The following is a 20,697-nucleotide window of genomic DNA, read 5'->3' on the forward strand; positions in this document are numbered from 1 at the left end:
TTGGCTTCTTTACAGACTACACCCCTGCATGATCCCAACCTGCAACATTTTTACTGACCTTTGACTTGTTTACCGACTATGCTTCTGCTTGACCCCAACCCTTAACCACTTGTCACCGACCTTTGGCTTGTTTACCGACTATGCTTCTGTTTGATCCCAACCTGCTACTGGACCCCAGCTTGCTCACCGCCTGGTGGGATCGATCCTGACCTTTTACTAAACACGCAGCATAACCCACCTCCATCATCAGAAGCTGGTGAGCACCGGCTAGTACTTAGACCCCGCCCCTTGGGTGAGCCCGGGTCCTCTGTCAGGGTGACCCGCTTGTGTACTTCTCCTGCTGGTCGGTGGGAGCCTCCCTACCACCATAGCTCCGGCCTCCGATCCTGACCCCTGACTGTTTCCTTGCCACCACTTACACCGATAGAAAAGGAGGAGGAGTCACTCACCTTCAATTTCAGAGATCGTCTTCTCGGTTTCTTTTTCCATCACCTTCTGTCCAAATTTGATCTCTGCGACTTGAGCCACTTTCTCTGCCTCTGTAATTCCAGAAAGGGAAAGATTAACGTATGTAACAAAAACACCCCCGCCCTCCTACATCACGTGCAAGGGTCTGTACTGCCTACACTCCATTACCGACATTGTAGCTTTAACCTCTTCAGCTCCGGAAGATTTACCCCCCTCCCCCTTCATGACCAGGCCATCTTTTGCAATATGCCACTTCAATACCGGGGGGTACTTACGCACCTTCCTGCCCAGGCCAATTTTCAGCTTTCAGCACTGTCGCACTTTAATTGACAATTGCGCGGTCGTGCTACACTGTACCCAAACTATTTTTTTATCATTTTGTTCCCACAAATAGAGCTTTCTTTTGGTGGTATTTGATCACCTCTGCAAAAAAATTTTTGCGCAACTAAAAAAAGACCGGAAATTTTGAAAAAAATAAAGGGTCAGATTCACGTAGAGCCGCGTAAAATTGTGCGGGCGTGACATATCTGATTTACGTTACGCCTCCACAACTTAGACGGGCAAGTGCTGTATTCTCAAAGCACTTGCTCCGTAAGTTGCGGCGGCGTAACGTAAATCGGCCAGCGTAAGCCCGCCTAATTCAAATTTGGATCAGGGGGGCGTGTTTTATGCAAAACTACTGTGACCCGACGTGATTGACGTGTTTTCGGGAATGGTGCATGCGCCGTCCGTGGAATTTCCCAGTGTGCATTGCTTCAAAGTACGCCGCCAGGATGTCATTGGTTTTCGACGTGAACGTAAATGACGTCCAGCCCTATTCACGGACGAGTTACGCAAACTACGTAACGTTTTCAAATTTCGACGCGGAAACGACTGCCATATTTAAGCTTGTTACGCCGCACTTATGCCACCATATAGCAGGGGCAACTATACACCGGGAAAAGCCTAACGTAAACGTCGTAACTTTACTGCGTCGGCCGCGCGCACGTTCGGGAATTCGCGTATCTAGCTAATTTGCATACTCGACGCGGAATTTGACGGAAGCGCCACCTAGCGGTAAAAAATAAATAAAAATGCAGTTTAGATCCGACGGCGTAAGAGACTTACGCCGGTCGGATCTAATGGATATCTATGCGTAACTGATTCTAAGAATCAGGCGCATAGACACGACAGCTCAACTCAGAGATACGACGGCGTATCTCGGTTGTGAATCTGGGCCAAAGTTTTTATTTTTTTCTGTTAATTTTTTTTTGTAAATAAGTACGTTTTCTACTTTGATTATGGGCACTGATGAGGTGGCACTGATGGGCACCGGTGAGGTGGCACTGATGGACACTAATAGGCGGCGGTGGTATGCGGCACTGATGGGCACTCATAGGTGGCACTGATGGGTGGGCACTGGGCATTGATGGGTGGCACTGATGGACACTGAGGGGTGGCACTGATGGCATTGCTGGACATCACTTGTGCCCATGTTGCCAGTCAGTGCCCATTTGTGGGCACTGATTGGCATCTATTCTCTTTTTTTTTTCTGCCCTTCCCTGGTGTTCCAGTGTGGGCTTCCCTGCCGGTCCAGTGTGGGCATCCGAGGGGGGGCTGCGCTGATAAACAATCAGCGCAAACCCCCCCCCCCTGTCAGGAGAGCCGCCGATCGGCTCTCCTCTACTCGCGTCTGTCAGACACCCCGCATCACCGATCACCGCGCCCCCAGGGGCGCACGCCGGCATGAAATCCTGCAGGACGTCAATAGTTTCACAACCACACTGTACCCAAATAAAATTGATGTCTCTTCCCCCCCCCCCCCCCACAAATATATATATATTTTTTACTTTGTGTGTATATAATTATATATATATATATATAAACATTTAAAATAATATATATAAAAAAAAAAATTATAATATATTTGTATGTGTATATAAGCTTTCGGCTTCATCCAATAATTATTATTTTTTTTTTTTAACAGATCAACATTTCTTCATCAATTTAGGCCAAAATTTATTCTGCTACATATGTTTGGTAAAAAAAAAATCTCCCAATACGTGTATATTGATTGGTTTGCGCAAAAGTTATCGCGTCAACACACTGTGGGGTAGATACTGGAATAATTTTTATTTTTTTTACTACTAATGGACGGGGATCAGCGACCTATAGCCGGACTGTGATATTGCGGCGCACAATCTGACACTTTGTGGAGGACCAGCGACACTAATGCACCGTACACACGATCCGAAAATCGTATGAAAAATGCCGCTTTCGAATCGATCGTACTATAATCGGATCGTTAGTACAGAGCTTCCAAGAGCAGATCAGGACAGTTCATCCGATTTTATTCTATCGGACATGCACGGAATTTTTTTTCGTACGATGCCAGATCGTACGATTTTCGTATAATCAGTACAGCGGTCGTTCGAAAATGCATTACAACACATGACATCACTTCCGATTTTTTATTCTGCCGTACGAGAATTTTTGTGACTTTAGTAAACTCGTCAGATTCGACGTGAGATTAACACAAAAAAAAACGAACGATCATTCGTCCGATAATCGGATCGTGTGTACCGGGCATTATACAGTGATCAGTGCTAAAAATATGCACTGTCACTGTACTAAATGACACTGTGTAAGAAGGGGTTAAACATTTAGGGGTGATCAAAGGGTCAACTGTGTGCCTAGCCCGTGTTTATGTGTACTATGGGGGAGGGGTGCTTTTACTAGGGGGGGGGGGGGGAAGACATAGATCCTCATTCCTGCTTTGCAGAGACACCGAATCTATCCCCCCCCCTTGTCAGAGCGGCGATCTGCCTTGTTTACATAAGCAGATAGATCGCTGTTCTGTGTTCATTACCGGTAATCGGTGGATCCCGGAGGACATATAGTGCCCGGCACCCGCAGATCGGCTTCTGCTGTGAATATTCATATAAGAAGTGGTGTGCGCCCCCTGCTGGCTATATACATATATACACATACATACACACAAATACAAATACATACACACACACACACATTATAATATATATATATAAAAAATCACACACACATACATACATACACACAGATACATACATATATATATACACACACACACACACACACAGACACGATCCAGTGTCTAGCTGCCACCCTATACGTCAGTCAGCAAGTGGGTAAAGCCTCTAAATCGCAGTGGTTTGGGTGACGCACCAATCACAGCCTTTTTCCTCTCAGTCTCCGCCTCCTTCTCCACCACCTTCTGCTTCTGGGCAGCGATGAGCAGTTTGGTTTTCTCACTTTCCCTGCAAATGAAAAACACATACAGAGTCATGTAGAGACATAACATAACATAACCGATAACAAAACATCGCTGTCTGTAAGATCGCCCCATACATTCTTAATTTTCATCAATTCCTGTGAGGAGGGGGCAGGGACAAGCCACTCCCTGTGTGTGTCTATGGATGCACACAACCCAGGAGTCAGCCTTAACCTATGTCCCCATAGCAAGTGGCTCATGCAGAAGAGGAAGAGCCGAAAGTGCCAGCGGTGGGTCCCCAGAAGAGGAGGAGCCGAAAGTGCCAGCGGTGGGTCCCCAGAAGAGGAGGAGCAGAAAGTGCCAGCGGTGGGTCCCCAGAAGAGGAGGAGCAGAAAGTGCCAAAGGAGGATCCCCAAAAGGTGGAGGAGCCGAAAGTGCTAGCGGGGGATCCCCAGAAGAGGAGGAGCCAAAAGTGCCAGCAGGGGGATCCCCAGAAGAGGAGCAGAAAGTGCCAGCAGAGGATCCCCAAAAGGAGGAGGAGCCGAAAGTGCCAGCGGTGGGTCCCCAGAAGGAGGAGAAGCCGAAAGTGCCAGCGGTGGGTCCCCAGAAGAGGAGGAGCCGAAAGTGCCAAAGGAGGATCCCCAAAAGGAGGAGGAGCCGAAAGTGCCAGCAGAGGCCCCTAAAAAGAGGAGGAGGAGCAGAAAGTGCCAGCAGAGGATCCCCAAAAGGAGGAGGAGCCGAAAGTGCTAGCGGGGGTCCCCAGAAGAGGAGGAGCCAAAAGTGTCAGCAGGGGGACCCCAGAAGAAGAGGAGCCAAAAATGCCAGCGGTGGGTCCCCAGAAGGAGGAGGAGGAGCCAAAAGTGCCAGCGGTGGGTCCCCAGAAGGAGGGGGAGGAGCCAAAAGTGCCAGCGGTGGGTCCCCAGGAGGGGGAGGAGCCAAAAGTGCCAGCGGTGGGTCCCCAGAAGGAGGAGGAGCCAAAAGTGCCAGCGGTGGGTCCCCAGAAGAAGAGGAGCCGAAAGTGCCAACGGAGGATCCCCAAAAAGAGGAGGAGGAGCCGAAAATGCCAGCAGAGGGCCCCCAAAAGGAGGAGCCGAAAGTGCCAGCAGGGGGTCCCCAGAAGAGGAGGAGCCAAAAGTGCCAGCAGGGGGACCCCAGAAGAGGAGGAGCCAAAAGTGCAGCGGGGAGTCCCCAGAAGAGGAGGAGCCAAAGTGCCAGCGGGGGTCCCCAGAAGGAGGAGGAGCCAAAAGTGCCAGCGGAGGACACCAGAAGAGGGAGGGGCCAAAAGTGCCAGCGGGGGGTCCCCAGTAGAGGTTTGGGGCCACTCTTTGCAATACTGAACACAGAGTAGGCAAGTATAACATAATATAACTCTAAGGTAGGGAGAGTGGATACAGCGAGGCATTGGCACAGAGAGGCACAGTGAGGCATGAGCACAGCGAGACATGGACACAGCGAGACATGGACATGGGCACAGCGAGGCATGGGCACAGCGAGGCATGGGCACAGCGAGGCATGCCCATGGACACAGTGAGGCAAAGTGGGACACAGTGAGGCATGGGCAGGCACAGTGAGGCAAAGTGAGGCACAGTCAGGCATTAGCACAGTGAGGCATGCAGATGGACACCCTAGGCTTATACTCGAGTCAATAAGTTTCCCATTTTTTTGTAGTAAAATTAGGTGCCTCGTCTTATACACGAGTACATACGGTAACCCCCTCGGGAGAGAGCTTCCCAGAGAGGGGTTAGCTCTTGCGGGGAGGAGTCGCGAGAGCCGTTGTGAGAGCCGCGGGACCCTAGAAGAGGAGGATCGGGGCCACTCTGTGGAAAACTAACTGCACAGTGGAGGTAAGTATGACATGCTTGTTATTTTTTTACTTTTAAAACATGAACCTATAGTGTAGCTTTAAGGCCGCTCCGGTTTCGGTTCCTGCCGATACTAAAACCTTTGAGGTACCATTACACCCGTGGATTTGCACAGCCCCCCCAACCTCCACCATAGTCGGGAATAGTAGCACAGCGCCTCCACTTGATGAGAACCGATACTACACTTGATCTTGGCCCACAAGGGCGGAGAAAGCGATGCCTGGACGGTGAACGAGATCCTGATTTCGTACTTGCATTGTTTTTCTTCATATATATATATATATAATTTTTAACCTTCGCTATTCATTTAAGATCGCCCCATACATTCTTCATTTTCATCAATTCCTGTGAGGAGGGGGCAGGGACAAGCCACTCCCTGTGTGTGTCTATGGATGCACACAACCCAGGGAGTAAGCCTTAACCTATGTCCCCATAGCAAGTGGCTCATGCAGAAGAGGAGGAGCCGAAAGTGCCAGCGGGGGAACCCAGTAGAGGAGGAGCCAAAAGTGACAGCAGGGGGGACCCCAGAGGAGGAGCCAAAAGTGCCAGCGGGGGGGTCCCCAGAAGGAGGAGGAGGCGAAAGTGTTAGCGGAGGACCCAAAAGTGCCAGCGGAGGACCCCAGAAGAGGAGGAGCCAAAAGTGCCAGCGGAGGACCCCAGAAGAGGAGGAGCCAAAAGTGCCAGCGGAGGACCCCAGAAGAGGAGGAGCCAAAAGTGCCAGCAGGGGGACCCCAGAAGAGGAGGAGCCAAAAGTGCCAGCGGGGGGGTCCCCAGAAGAGGAGGAGCCAAAAGTGCCAGCGGGGGTCCCTAGAAGGAGGAGGAGGCGAAAGTGCCAACGGAGGACACCAGAAGAGGAGGAGCCAAAAGTGCCAGCGGAGGACACCAGAAGAGGAGGAGCCAAAAGTGCCAGCGGAGGACACCAGAAGAGGAGGAGCCAAAAGTGCCAGCGGAGGACACCAGAAGAGGAGGAGCCAAAAGTGCCAGCGGAGGACACCAGAAGAGGAGAAGCCAAAAGTGCCAGCAGGGGGTCCCCAGAAGGAAGAGGAGCCAAAAGTGCCAACGGAGGACACCAGAAGAAGAGGAGGAGCCAAAAGTGCCAGCGGAGGACACCAGAAGAAGAGGAGGAGCCAAAAGTGCCAACGGAGGACACCAGAAGAAGAGGAGGAGCCAAAAGTGCCAGCGGAGGACACCAGAAGAGGAGGAGCCAAAAGTGCCAGCAGGGGGTCCCCAGAAGGAAGAGGAGCCGAAAGTGCCAACGGAGGACACCAGAAGAGGAGGAGCCAAAAGTGCCAGCAGGGGGTCCCCAGAAGGAGGAGGAGGTGAAAGCGTTAGCGTAGGACCCAAAAGTGCCAGCGGAGGACACCAGAAGAGGAGGACCCAAAAGTGCCAGCGGAGGATCCCCAAAAGGAGGAGGAGATGAAAGTGCCAGAGGATCCCCAAAAGGAGGAGGAGATGAAAGTGCCAGCGGAGGATCCCCAAAAGGAGGAGGAGACGAAAGTGCCAGCGGAGGATCCCCAAAAGGAGGAGGAGATGAAAGTGCCAGCGGAGGATCCCCAAAAGGAGGAGGAGACGAAAGTGCCAGCGGAGGATCCCCAAAAGGAGGAGGAGACGAAAGTGCCAGCGGAGGATCCCCAAAAGGAGGAGGAGACGAAAGTGCCAGCGGAGGATCCCCAAAAGGAGGAGGAGGAGACGAAAGTGCCAGCAGAGGATCCCCAAAAGGAGGAGGAGGAGACGAAAGTGCCAGCAGAGGATCCCCAAAAGAGGAGCTGAAAGTGCCAGCAGGGGGACCCCAGAAGAGGAGGAGCCAAAAGTGCCAGCGGGGGTCCCCAGAAGTATTTTTTTTTTTTAACCTTCGCTATTCATTTCTACAGCCGCACCGAACATCGGAGAGAAACAAAATAAAACAATAAAATATGAAAAGTGAACCCGTCCCGTCCTTACATGAGCTCGTAGTTTCTGCGGATGGTTTCTGGAATGTTCGGCTTTGTGACTCGGACAGCCTGAAAATAAAGCAAAAAATTCAACGAATAAATAACGAGCAAAATTCAATAAATACATTTTCTTTTATATATAAAACAAAACAATGAATGTGGAAAAAAAAAAACAGACCAGGGGGGGATCGGATGAACACGGACCACCTGTACGTGTGCACCCGATCCGATCCGCAGACGGAAGGTAAAATAGGTTCTGCAAAATCGGAGGAGTCCGGAGGCGGGCGAGATCCGCTGACACCCGCGATCTCATAGGGACCAATGCATGTCCCTTTTTCATGCGCACACGGATGGATGAAAAAGTGGGCATACGGTCCACCCGTGTGAAAGGGGCCTTAGGTGTGATGGCTGATTGAAAGGAAAAAAAAAAAAATCCATCTATGGACAGCCATGGTCATTACACTATATTACCAAAAGTATTGGGACGCCTGCCTTTCCACACACATGAACTTTAATTGGCCCCCCAGTCTTACTCCGGAGAGTTCGATATTGAGTTGGCCCCGCCCTTTGCAGCTATAACAGCTTCACCTCTTCTGGGAAGGCCGTCCACAAGGTTTAGGAGGGTGTCTATGGGAATGTTTGACCATTCTCCCAGAAGAGCATTTGTGAGGTCAGGCACTGATGGTGGAGGAGAAGGTCTTGCTTGCTGTCTCCACTCTAATTCATCCCAAAAGTTCTTTCGGGTTGAGGTGAGGACTCTGTGCAGGCCAGTCAAGTTCCTCCACCCCCAAACTCGCTCGTCCATGTCTTTGAGGACCTTGCTTTGCACACTGGTCCAAATCATTTGGTGGGGGGGGGGGGGGAGATTATGGTGTGGGGTGGTTTTTCAGGGTTTGTGATTGGCCCCTCAGGGGTTGGGCTTGGCCCCTTAGTTCCAGTGAAGGGAACTCTTAAGGCGTCAGCATACCAAGACATTTTGGACAATTTCATGCTCCCAACTTTGTGGGAGGAGTTTGGGGACGGCCCCTTCCTGTTCCAACATGACTGCCCACCAGAGCACAAAGCAAGGTCCATAGAGACATGGAGGAGCGAGTTTGGGGTGGAGGAACTTGATTGGCCAATTGAATCCAATATTCAACCCTCTGCACTAAGACTGGGAGGCCATGAAAAGTGCATGTGTGTGTGAAGGCCGGCGTCCCAATACTTTTGGTAGTAGTGTATCTTTACAGACTGACCCCTCAGCTATCTCGCACGTACACGAGGATCCTCCCCCGTCACACACGAGGATCCTCCCCCGTCACACACGAGGATCCTCCCCCGTCACACACGAGGATCCTCCCCCGTCACACACGAGGATCCTCCCCCGTCACACACGAGGATCCTCCCCCGTCACACACGAGGATCCTCCTCCCTCACACACGAGGATCCTCCCCCGTCACACACGAGGATCCTCCCCCGTCACACACGAGGATCCTCCTCCCTCACACACACGAGGATCCTCCCCCCTCACACACGAGGATCCTCCCCCCTCACACACGAGGATCCTCCCCCGTCACACACGAGGATCCTCCCCCGTCACACACGAGGATCCTCCCCCGTCACACACGAGGATCCTCCTCCCTCACACACACACACGAGGATCCTCCTCCCTCACACACACGAGGATCCTCCTCCCTCACACACACACGAGGATCCTCCTCCCTCACACACACGAGGATCCTCCCCCGTCACACACGAGGATCCTCCCCCGTCACACACGAGGATCCTCCCCCGTCACACACGAGGATCCTCCCCCGTCACACACGAGGATCCTCCTCCCTCACACACACGAGGATCCTCCTCCGTCACACACAAGAGGATCCTCCTCCCTCACACACACGAGGATCCTCCTCCCTCACACACACGAGGATCCTCCCCCCTCACACACGAGGATCCTCCCCCCTCACACACGAGGATCCTCCCCCCTCACACACGAGGATCCTCCCCCCTCACACACGAGGATCCTCCCCCGTCACACACGAGGATCCTCCTCCCTCACACACGAGGATCCTCCTCCCTCACACACGAGGATCCTCCTCCCTCACACACACACGAGGATCCTCCTCCCTCACACACACACGAGGATCCTCCTCCCTCACACACACACACGAGGATCCTCCTCCCTCACACACGAGGATCCTCCTCCCTCACACACACACGAGGATCCTCCCCCCTCACACACGAGGATCCTCCCCCCTCACACACGAGGATCCTCCCCCCTCACACACGAGGATCCTCCCCCCTCACACACGAGGATCCTCCCCCCTCACACACGAGGATCCTCCCCCGTCACACACGAGGATCCTCCTCCCTCACACACGAGGATCCTCCTCCCTCACACACGAGGATCCTCCTCCCTCACACACGAGGATCCTCCTCCCTCACACACACACGAGGATCCTCCTCCCTCACACACACACGAGGATCCTCCTCCCTCACACACGAGGATCCTCCTCCCTCACACACACACGAGGATCCTCCTCCGCCACACACGAGGATCCTCCTCCGTCACACACGAGGATCCTCCTCCGCCACACACGAGGATCCTCCTCCGCCACACACGAGGATCCTCCTCCGCCACACACGAGGATCCTCCTCCGCCACACACGAGGATCCTCCTCCGCCACACACGAGGATCCTCCTCCGCCACACACGAGGATCCTCCTCCGCCACACACGAGGATCCTCCTCCGCCACACACGAGGATCCTCCTCCGCCACACACGAGGATCCTCCTCCGCCACACACGAGGATCCTCCTCCGTCACACACGAGGATCCTCCTCCGTCACACACGAGGATCCTCCTCCGTCACACACGAGGATCCTCCTCCGTCACACACGAGGATCCTCCTCCGTCACACACGAGGATCCTCCTCCGTCACACACGAGGATTCTCCTCCGTCACACACGAGGATCCTCCTCCGTCACACACGAGGATCCTCCTCCGTCACACATGAGGATTCTCCTCCGTCATACATGAGGATCCTCCTCCGTCATACCTGGATGATGAGTCCCGGAGCCATGGAGTTGAGATCCTGTTGCAGAGCCAGTTTGAGGTTCTCATCAATCTGATCTGTGAAGAGAAAGAAAGGACACCCAAAGTAGAGAAAAGTCGGCGCTTCCTCACCTGCAATAACCCTTCTGGTGCCCTCATTGTGTGGAGCCGACAGCGGGGGAGGGGGGAGGGTCTCATACGCAATCTGATGGCTGCAGCCGACAGGCAGTCTAAGGATTCCCCTCCCCCCCGGTACTGGCACACACCCTAGCCATGTATTCCGGGCCCTGCTCTATGGCGGGTGCCGGCGGGTGGAGGGGAGGGTGCAAAATCTGGTGCAGCTCTGCATAGTAACCAATCAGCTTCCAAAAGCTTAAAGGGGGACTGCATTCTGCTCACATCATTTGTGATAAAAAAAAAACATCTTTGCCATTCTGAAGCTTCCCTCCAACCACTCTGCATATTATTTTATATAGACTGCGATTCTGTACTTGCCAAATATGCTGCAGAAATCTCCCTTAACTAAGTATGGCGGCAGCCATTTTGACTGTGGGCAGCTGAAGCTGCCGCCTGTTCACTTCCTGGATTTACACAGAGGCACACCTCCAGCTCTGCAGCTCTCATTGGCCCTGGCAAACCCTCTCTCTCTCTCTCTCTGTGCATGATGTCATAAGCCTAGACTTATGACCAAACGGGAAGTGGGCTGTGTAAAAGGAAACCGGGAAGTGGGCCGTGTAAAAGGAAACCGGGAAGTGGGCCGTGTAAAAGGAAACCGGGAAGTGGGCCGTGTAAAAGGAAAACGGGAAGTGGGCCGTGTAAAAGGAAAACGGGAAGTGGGCCGTGTAAAAGGAAAACGGGAAGTGGGCCGTGTAAAAGGAAAACGGGAAGTGGGCCGTGTAAAAGGAAAACGGGAAGTGGGCCGTGTAAAAGGAAAACGGGAAGTGGGCCGTGTAAAAGGAAAACGGGAAGTGGGCCGTGTAAAAGGAAAACGGGAAGTGGGCTGTATTAAGGAAACAGGAAGTGGGCTGTATTAAGGAAACAGGAAGTGGGCTGTATTAAGGAAACAGGAAGTGGGCTGTATTAAGGAAACAGGAAGTGGGCTGTATTAAAGGAAACAGGAAGTGGGCTGTATTAAAGGAAACAGGAAGTGGGCTGTATTAAAGGAAACAGGAAGTGGGCTGTATTAAGGAAACAGGAAGTGGGCTGTATTAAGGAAACAGGAAGTGGGCTGTATTAAAGAAAACAGGAAGTGGGCTGTATAAAGGAAACGGAAAGTGGGCTGTATTAAGGAAACGGGAAGCGGGCTGTATAAAGGAAACAGGAAGTGGGCTGTATAAAGGAAACAGGAAGTGGGCTGTATAAAAGGATTTTCTGGCAGAAAAAAATGTTTTACCATCCAAAGTTATAACAACAACAACAACAACAACAACAACAACAACAATGGCAGAAGATTTAATAGATGGAAAGATGAAAACAATTACTGAAGGTTCTGCTTTAATTGAACAAGCTGAAGTGTGATGTGAAAAAAATAAAAAATAAAGTTAAGCAAAAATAAAATTATTTTATTTTTTTGGGCAAAAAATAAAAAACAGTTACACCCAAGCACATAATTTCCCCGCCCCCCCCAAAAATCTGAGGCCCCACCCCCACGTATGAATGTAAACGCACGCGTCTGGGTCGCCTATACATTGGTCGCAATACACGTTACTTATCGCTGCGCACGCCAGAGTGAGATCAATAATTCTAGCACAAGACCTCCTCCGCAACACTAAACTGATGACCTATAGGGTTTTTTTTTTTTTTAAGCTTTGCCTATAGAAAATATCGGGTGCTGAAGTTTGTCGCCATGTCACGCAGCACACATAAAATGTAAGGTTTGGCAAGTTGGGTATCTATTTACAGCGGAACCTCGGATTACGAGGATAATCCCTTGCAGTTTGCACCTGCTCATAAGAAGATTCCACTTACCATATGGCCTTTGTTTTTGTTTTTTTAAGTTTTAAGTGTCATATTTATTACTCCCACTAGGGGCCACTGTTATGCACTTTGTTTCGCAAAAAGTTATAAGTGTCATATTTACTACTTCCACTAGGAGTCACTGTTGTGCACTCAATTAGCTAGATTCACGTAAGGTGTCTTAACTTTGCGGCGGCGTAGCTTAGCGTGTTTAGGCTACGCCGCCGTAAGTTAGCGAGGCAAGTACATGATTCTCAAAGTACTTGCCTGCTAAGTTACGGCGGCGTAGCCTAAAGCGGGCGGGCGTAATGGCGCCTAATTCAAAATAGGCTGAGGGGGCGTGTTTTATGTTAATGGAGCTTGACCCGACGTGTTTGACGTTTTTTTTCTTAACTGCGCATGCGCCTAAATTTCCCAGCGTGCATTGCGGCTAAGTCCGCCGCACGGGCCTATTGATTTCGACGTGGACGTAAACGACGTAAATCCCTATTCACGGACGACTTACGCAAAACGACGTAAAATTTTCGAATTTCGACGCGGGAACGGCGGCCATACTTTAACATTACTATTCCATCTATTTGATGGAATAACTTTAGGCCTGATAATGCCTTACGGAAACGGCGTATCTGTACTGCGTCGGCCGGGCGTACGTTGGTGAATCGGCGTATCTAGGGATTTACATATTCTACGCCGACCGCAATGGAAGCGCCACCTAGCGGCCAGCCTAAATATTGGACGGCGCAAGCCGTCGTATCTTAGATATGTTTAAGCGTATCTCTGTTTGAGAATACACTTAAACTTAGGTCGGCGCAGATTCTGAGATAGGTCGGCGTTAGATCTACTGATACGCCGACCTAACTCTACCTGAATCTAGCTAATAGTTTATACCGCTAGGTAATCACTGTGTGCGATATAAGGTAGCGCTCCATCTTTTTATATATATATATATTTTTTTTTTTTACTTTTCCTACTAATAAATGGTGTCTAGCAGCAACCTTAAATTATTAAAATCACACAGACATTTATTATTAGTAGCGCAGAAGTACCTTCTATTTATACAATGTGAAAGATGGCGTCACGCCGAGTAAGTAGATACCCAACATGTCACGCTTTAACCACTTAAGCCCCGGACCAATATGCTGCTAAATGACCCAAGGGGTTTTTACAATTCGGCGCTGCGTCGCTTTAACAGACAATTGCGCGGTCGTGCGAAGTGGCTCCCAAACACAATTGGCGTCCTTTTTCCCCCACAAATAGAGCTTTCTTTTGGTGGTATTTGATCACCTCTGCGGTTTTTATTTTTTTGCGCTATAAACAAAAATAGAGCCACAATTTTGAAAAAAATGCAATATTTTTAAATTTTTGCTACAATAAATATCCCCCAAAAACATATATAAAACATTTTTTTCCCCTCAGTTTAGGCCGATACGTATTCTTCTACCTAATTTTGGTATAAAAAAAAAAAAATCGCAATAAGCGTTTATCGATTGGTTTGCGCCAAATTTATAGCGTTTACAAAATAGGGGATAGTTTTATTATTTATTTATTTTTTTACTACTAATGGCGGCGATCAGCGATTTTTTTCGTGACTGCGACATTATGGCGGACACTTCGGACAATTTTGACACATTTTTGGGACCATTGTCATTTTCACAGCAAAAAAGGCATTTAAATTGCATTGTTTATTGTGAAAATGACAGTTGCAGTTTGGGAGTTAACCACAGGGGGCGCTGTAGGAGTTAGTGTTCACCTAGTGTGTGTTTACAACTGTAGGGGGGTGTGGCTGTAGGACTGACGTCATCGATCGAGTCTCCCTATAAAAGGGATCACACGATCGATACGCCGCCACAGTGAAGCCGTGTTTACATACGGCTCTCCCCGTTCTTCAGCTCCGGGGAGCGATCGCGACGGAGCGGCTAGAAACGAATAGCCGCACCCTCGTCCCGGATCGCTCCTGAAGCCACGGGGGGGGGGGGGGGGGTCCCGATCGGACCCCCGACCCACAGGTACGTTGATGTGCCTGTCCGTGCCATTCTACCGACGTAAATGTACATGCGGCGGTCCGGAAGTGGTTAAAATTGCGCACACTCCTGGAATGGCGCAAAAACATTGGTACTTAAAAATCTCCATAGGCGACGCTTTTACAGGTTACGTGTTTAGAGTTACAGAGGAGGTCTGGCGCTAGAATTATTGCTCTCGCTCCAACGTTTACGCCGATACCTCACATGTGTGGTTTAAAACACCGTTTACATACGCGTTTGCTTCTGTGCGCGGGCACGAGCATGACGGGATGGGGGCGTAAAAAATAAAATAAATAACTTTATTTTTTGATTACTGTATATACTCGAGTATAAGCCGAGGCACCTAATTTTACCACAAAAAAAAATGGGAAAACTTATTGACTGGAGTATAAGCCTAGGGTGAGAAATGCAGCAGCTACTGTAAGTGGAAAAAGAGGGTCAACAATGCCCATCTGCAGCCTCACTGTGCCCATCCGCAGCCTCACTGTGCCCTTCCGCTGCGTCCATCCGCAGCCTCACTGCGCCCAGATCCCCAAAACACCGGCGCTGTGACATGCAGTCACACAGGACGGCGGCCGACTAGACTAACAAAGCCCCGCCTCCTCCTCGTCCGTGACGGAACACTGATTCAGCTTATACTCGAGTCTCACTGGGCTAGATTCACGTAGCTGCGCCCCTTCTTATGGCGGCTGCAGCGTATCGTATTTACGCTACGCCGCCGCAACTTACAGGAGCAAGTGCTGTATTCACAAAGCACTTGCTCCGTAAGTTGCGGCGGCGTAGCGTAAACGGGGTCGGCGTAAGCCCGCGTAATTCAAATGTGGAAGGGGGGGAGTGTTTTATGCTAATATGTGGTGACCTGACGTGATTGACGTGATTTACGAACGGCGCATGCGCCATCCGTGTACATATCCCAGTGTGCATTGCTTCAAATGACATCGCAAGGACGTCATTGGTTTCGACGTGAACGTAAATTACGTCTGGCCCTATTCACGAACGACTTACGCAAACGACCAAAAAATTAAAATTTCGAAGCGGGAACGACGTCCATACTTAACATTGGCTGCGCCACCTAATAGCAGGAGCAACGTTACGCAGAAAAAGCCTTAATGCAAACGACGTAAAAAACTACCGCCAGGCGCACGTACGTTTGAATCGGCGTAACTAGGTAATTGGCATACTCTACGCTGAAAACGACAGGAGCGCCACCTAGCGGCCAGCGTGAGAATGCACCCTAAGATACGACGGCGTAAGAGACTTATGACAGTCGTATCTTAGGCTAATGTCGGCGTATCGAGCTTTCCGAATACAGAAAGAAGATACGCCGCGTAAATTCAAATCTGCGCCGGCGTATCTATAGATACGCCGGCGTAAATTCTCTCTGAATCTAGCCCACTGTGTCCATCTGCAGCCTCACGCGCCTGATCTGGCGCCGCATGAAGCTGCAGATGGACACAGTGAGACTCGAGTATAAGCCGAGGGGGGTATTTTCAGCGCACAAAAAAAATGTGTTAAAAACCTTGGCTTATACTCGAGTATATAGAATATTTTTATTCCTATTATAATGTAAACAGCCCTTGTAATAGGAATAAGACATGACAGGTCCTCTTTGTGGAGAGATCTGGGGGGGGGGGGGGGGTGCTACAATCCCTCACATCTCTCCTCTATGCTGGAAAACCCGAGATTAAAAAATAAAAATACTTAATTTTTACACTTTCCCTTTAATTTTTTTTTTGCATCCATCATCCAGATTTGGGGTCGCCTGATCTATCGGCCGATATTTCGCTTTTTTTTTTTAACCACTTCAACCCCCTTCGTGCCCAGACCAATTTTCAGCGCTGACGCATTTTGAATGACAATTGCGCGGTCATACAACGCTGTACCCAAATTATATTTTTATCATTTTTTCCCCACACACAGAGCTTTCTTTTGGTGGTATTTGATCATCTCTGCGATTTTTTTTTTTTTTGCGCTATAAACAGAAAAAGACAGAAAATTTTGAAAAAAACACAATGGCCCAGATTCAAGAAGCAATTGCACTTGTGTAACCATAGTTACACAGCGCAATTGCTTATTTGCTCCGGCGTAACGAGTGCTCCTGATTCAGGAACATCGTAACGCCGACTGCAGCCTAAAATCTGCGTGGCATAAGGCTCTTATGCCGCGCATATCTTAGGCTGCATTCTTGTGATGACCGCTAGGGGGCGCTCCCATTGTGCTCAGCGTATAGTATGCAAATTGCATACTAACACCGATTCACAATTGTTGCGCGGGCCCTGCGTACGCAAGTTACGTCGTTTCCGTACGGCGTGCTTAGTGTAAGGCTGCTCCTTCTAATAGCAGGCGCAGCCAATGCTAAGGATACCCGTCGTTCCCGCGTCGCGACGTTCGAATTTTACGTCGTTTGCGTAAGTGAATCGTGAATGGCGCTGGACCCCATTCACGTTCACTTTGAAGCAAATGACGTCCTTGCGACGTCATTTGCCGCAATGCACGTCGGGAAAGTTTCCCGACAGAGCATGCGCTTTACGATCGGCGCGGGAACGCGCCTAATTTAAATGATTCCCGCCCCCGGCGGGATCATTTACATTGCGCGCGCTTACGCCGGGCAATTTTGCCGGCGCGCCCTCGCAATTTACGGAGCTACTGCTCCGTGAATCGAGGGCAGCGGCGCAAATTTGCGGGGGCGCAGGGCAAAATCGTTGCCCTGTGCCTCCGCAAAAAAAGAGCAAATCTCTTTGAATCTGGGCCAATATTTTTTAGTTTTTGTTATAATAATATCCCATTTTTAAAAAAAAAAAAAAAAATGTTCCTCGCTTTAGCCCGATACATATTCTTCTACATATTTTTGTTAAAAAAAAAAAATCGCAATAAGCGTTTATTGATTGGTTTGCATAAAAATTATAGCGCCTACAACATAGGGGATAGTTTTATGATTTATTTTTAATTTTTTACTAGTAATGGCGGCGATCTGCGATTTTTTTTTTGTCAGGCCTGCGATATTGCGGCGGACATATCGGACACTTTTGACACAATTTTGGGACCATTCACATTTATACAGCGATCAGTGCTATAAAAATGCACTAATTACTGTATAAATGTGACTGGCAGGGAAGGGGTTAACACTAGGGGGTGAGGAAGGGGTTAAATGTGTATCCTGGGTGTGTTCTAACTGTGTTGGGGGAGGGGGGTGACTGGGGGAGGTGACCGATGCGGTGTCCCTATGTACAAGGGACACAGATCGGTCTCCTCCTCCTCTCCTGGGAAAAAAAGAACGCCAATTTTGGTTGGGAGCCACGTCGCACGACCGCGCAATTGTCTGTTAAAGCGACGCAGTGCCGAATCGCAAAACCTGGCCGGGTCCTTTAGCTGCCTAAAGGTCCGGGTCTTAAGTGGTTAACGTATTACATTTTTGATGCATTTTTGGAGTCATATGACCAAAAAAAAAAAAACACACACACACACACACACCATAAGCACAATAAAATAGTGGCAAAATCGTGTGTCGGGCTGTGGGAGGGGCGGGAGTGACACGTTTTATATAAAAGTAAAAAAATAAATGGTTATATTTTTTTTTCAAAATTGTCGGTCTATTTTTGTTTATAGCTTAACCCCCTGATCGCCCCCTAGTGTTAACTCCTTCCCTGCCAGTGACATTTATACAGTAATCAGTGGCCATTTTTAGCTCTGATCGCCGTATAAATGTGAATGGTCCCAAAAGTGTAAAAAGTGTCCGATGTGTCTGCCGCAATGTCACAGTCCTACTAAAAATCGCAGATCGCCGACATTACTAGTAAAAAAAAAAAAAAAAAAAAAAAAAAAAAAAAATATGAAAACGCCTTAAATCTACCCCCTATTTTGTAGACGTTATAACTTTTGCGCAAACCAATCAATATACGCTTATTGCGATTTTTTTTTTTTTATATACCAAAAATAATGTAGAAAAATATGTAGCGCCCTAAACTGATGAAGAAAAATATATTTTTTACATTTTTGGGGGGATATTTATTATAGCATAAAGTAAAAAAAAAAAAAAAAAGAAAGGTTTCCAAAAATTATTGCTCTGTGTTTATAACTAAAACCCCCCCCCCCAAAAAAACTCTATTTGTGGGGGGGGGGGGGGGGGAAGGACATACATTTGGGTAGAGTGTCGCACGACCGCGCAGTTGTCAGTGACGTATCGCAAAGAATGGCCCGGCCACGAAGAGGAGTCAATTTTCCCCTGGGCTGAAGTACCGTATTTATCGGCGTATACCGCGCACTTTTTTGCCCTGAAAATCTGGGCAAAATCGTGGGTGCGCGGTATACGCCGAAACCCGCGCCGAGTTTTGAATACTGCGCCGACATATACCGAGCGCAGTACACTCGTGTATTGTCGGGCAGTCTCGGCTCCTTCTGCGCTCACGTCCTGGACGTACAGGACGTCAGCGCGAGAGTTGCCGAGCATTGCCGACAATACACGTGTACTGCGCTCTATATATGTCGGCGCAGTATTCAAACTCGGCGCGGGAAAACGAGCGGGGGCGAAGCCGCAGAAGGACGCCGGACACGACGAAGAGGACACCCGAAGCCGCAGACGGACGCCGGACCCGACGAAGAGGACACCCGAAGCCGCAGATGAACGCTGGACCCGACGAGGCCGCCGATGGACGCCGCGCAAGACACCAAAACTGTAAGTACAAAGAAAATCTTTTTTTTCCACAGGATTGGGGGCAACTTTAGGGGTGCGCGGTATACGCGGGAGCGCGTTATACCGCGGTAAATACGGTAGTTAAAGGAGAAGTTTACCTTCGGGAACACATTACCCAGATTTGTTAGTTAAAATAACCCCCCCCCCCATGTACACCAATGCTAGAAGTCTAGCTAATAAAATGGGAGGTGGATTGGAAGAAGGATTTCTAATTTTGTGTGAATTTTAGAAACTTGGTTTGCCAGCTCACATGATTGGCTGGCGACTGTTCAGGGGTGGTCCCTATATCGTAAGGACACAGAGTATGAAAGGAGGAGGGGAATGTCTGCACATCAAGAATGATTTACAAGTGAACGGGAGGGACGACATTACTAATGGAGCAAGGGAGGAGATGGAATCCTCGTGGGTGGAGCTTCCTCCCTCCACCCAGGGCAAAAATGCCAAACTGTGCCCCTCCCCACCCTTCATGATGTGCAAGCTTAGGGGATCCTATGCCCAGCAGTAGTGATGGGCTCAGGCGTGTTCAGATCGAACCCGCCAGGAAGACAGCACTGCACACCGCCAGTCATAGGCCGATTGTGTACGTGCAGCTGTCGCTTGGGAAATGCCTCACTGCCTATGATTGGCGGTGTGCGGGGACGGCTTCCTGGCGGGCTCAATCCGAACACACCCGAGCGCCATCACTACCAAGCAGTTGCTTGCATGTCAAAAATCACTGCTGCCATCACTACTCTGGTCAGCCTTGTAACAGGAAGGGGGGCATCCCTACAGTAAACCATTGCACCCCTTGTCTTGGGAGGGAGAGAGGAGGGAGGGGAGGTGGGGGCGGAAAAGCCGGAGGAGAAGGCAGAGGAGGAGGCAGAGGAGGAAGCGGCGGCAGAGGAGGCAGCGGCGGCGATGGAGGAGGCAGCGGCGAAGGAGGAGGCGACAGGGGAGGCAGCGGCGGAGGAGGCGGCAGCGGCGGAGGAGGCGGCGGCAGCGGCGGAGGAGGCGGCAGCGGCGGAGGAGGAGGCAGCGGAGGAGGCAGCGGCGGCGGAGGAGGCGAATGAGGAGGCAGCGGCGGAGGCAGCAGCGGCGGAAGAGGCTGACCTCCTATTACAGCTAGGAATGGCGGAAAGGCTGGGTAATATTATAATGGGATTTGCCTTCACTACCAAAGCCGGAGGAGAAGGCAGAGGAGAAGGCGGCGGCAGAGGAGAAGGCGGCGGCAGAGGGAGCAGCGGCGACGGAGGCAGCAGCGGAGGCTGAGGCGATGGAGGCAGCAGCGGCGGCGGAGGCGACAGCGGAGGCAGCAGCGGCGGCAGGGGCGGCGGAGGCAGCAGCGGCGGAGGCAGCAGCGGAGGCTGAGGCAGCAGCGGAGGCTGAGGCAACAGCGGAGGCTGAGGCAACAGCGGCGGCGGAGGCAACAGCGGCGGCGGAGGCAACAGCGGCGGAGGCAACAGCGGCGGCGGAGGCAACAGCGGCGGAGGAGGAGGCGGCGGCAGAAGAGGCAGCGGAAGAGGCAGCAG

At 50.5% G+C, this 20,697-nt stretch overlaps 1 protein-coding gene across 2 annotated transcripts in view; it reads right to left on the reverse strand.

Moving 5' to 3' along the window:
• Nucleotides 1–426: 426 nt before the first annotated feature.
• Nucleotides 427–20,697, reverse strand: part of LOC120923424 (erlin-2) — a 30,987-nt gene continuing 10,716 nt past the window's right edge. For both annotated transcript variants that reach the window (XM_040334969.1, XM_040334968.1), the window contains 4 exons: nucleotides 10,527–10,600; nucleotides 7,501–7,559; nucleotides 3,652–3,743; nucleotides 427–539 (listed from right to left, as the gene is read on the reverse strand). In XM_040334969.1, coding sequence (XP_040190903.1) covers nucleotides 442–539; nucleotides 3,652–3,743; nucleotides 7,501–7,559; nucleotides 10,527–10,600 — 323 coding nt within the window. In that variant the 3' untranslated portion in view covers nucleotides 427–441. The remainder of the gene's footprint in view (nucleotides 540–3,651; nucleotides 3,744–7,500; nucleotides 7,560–10,526; nucleotides 10,601–20,697) is intronic.

The sequence above is a fragment of the Rana temporaria genome, unplaced genomic scaffold (genome assembly GCF_905171775.1).
Source record: "Rana temporaria unplaced genomic scaffold, aRanTem1.1, whole genome shotgun sequence".
Classification (NCBI taxonomy): domain Eukaryota; kingdom Metazoa; phylum Chordata; class Amphibia; order Anura; family Ranidae; genus Rana; species Rana temporaria.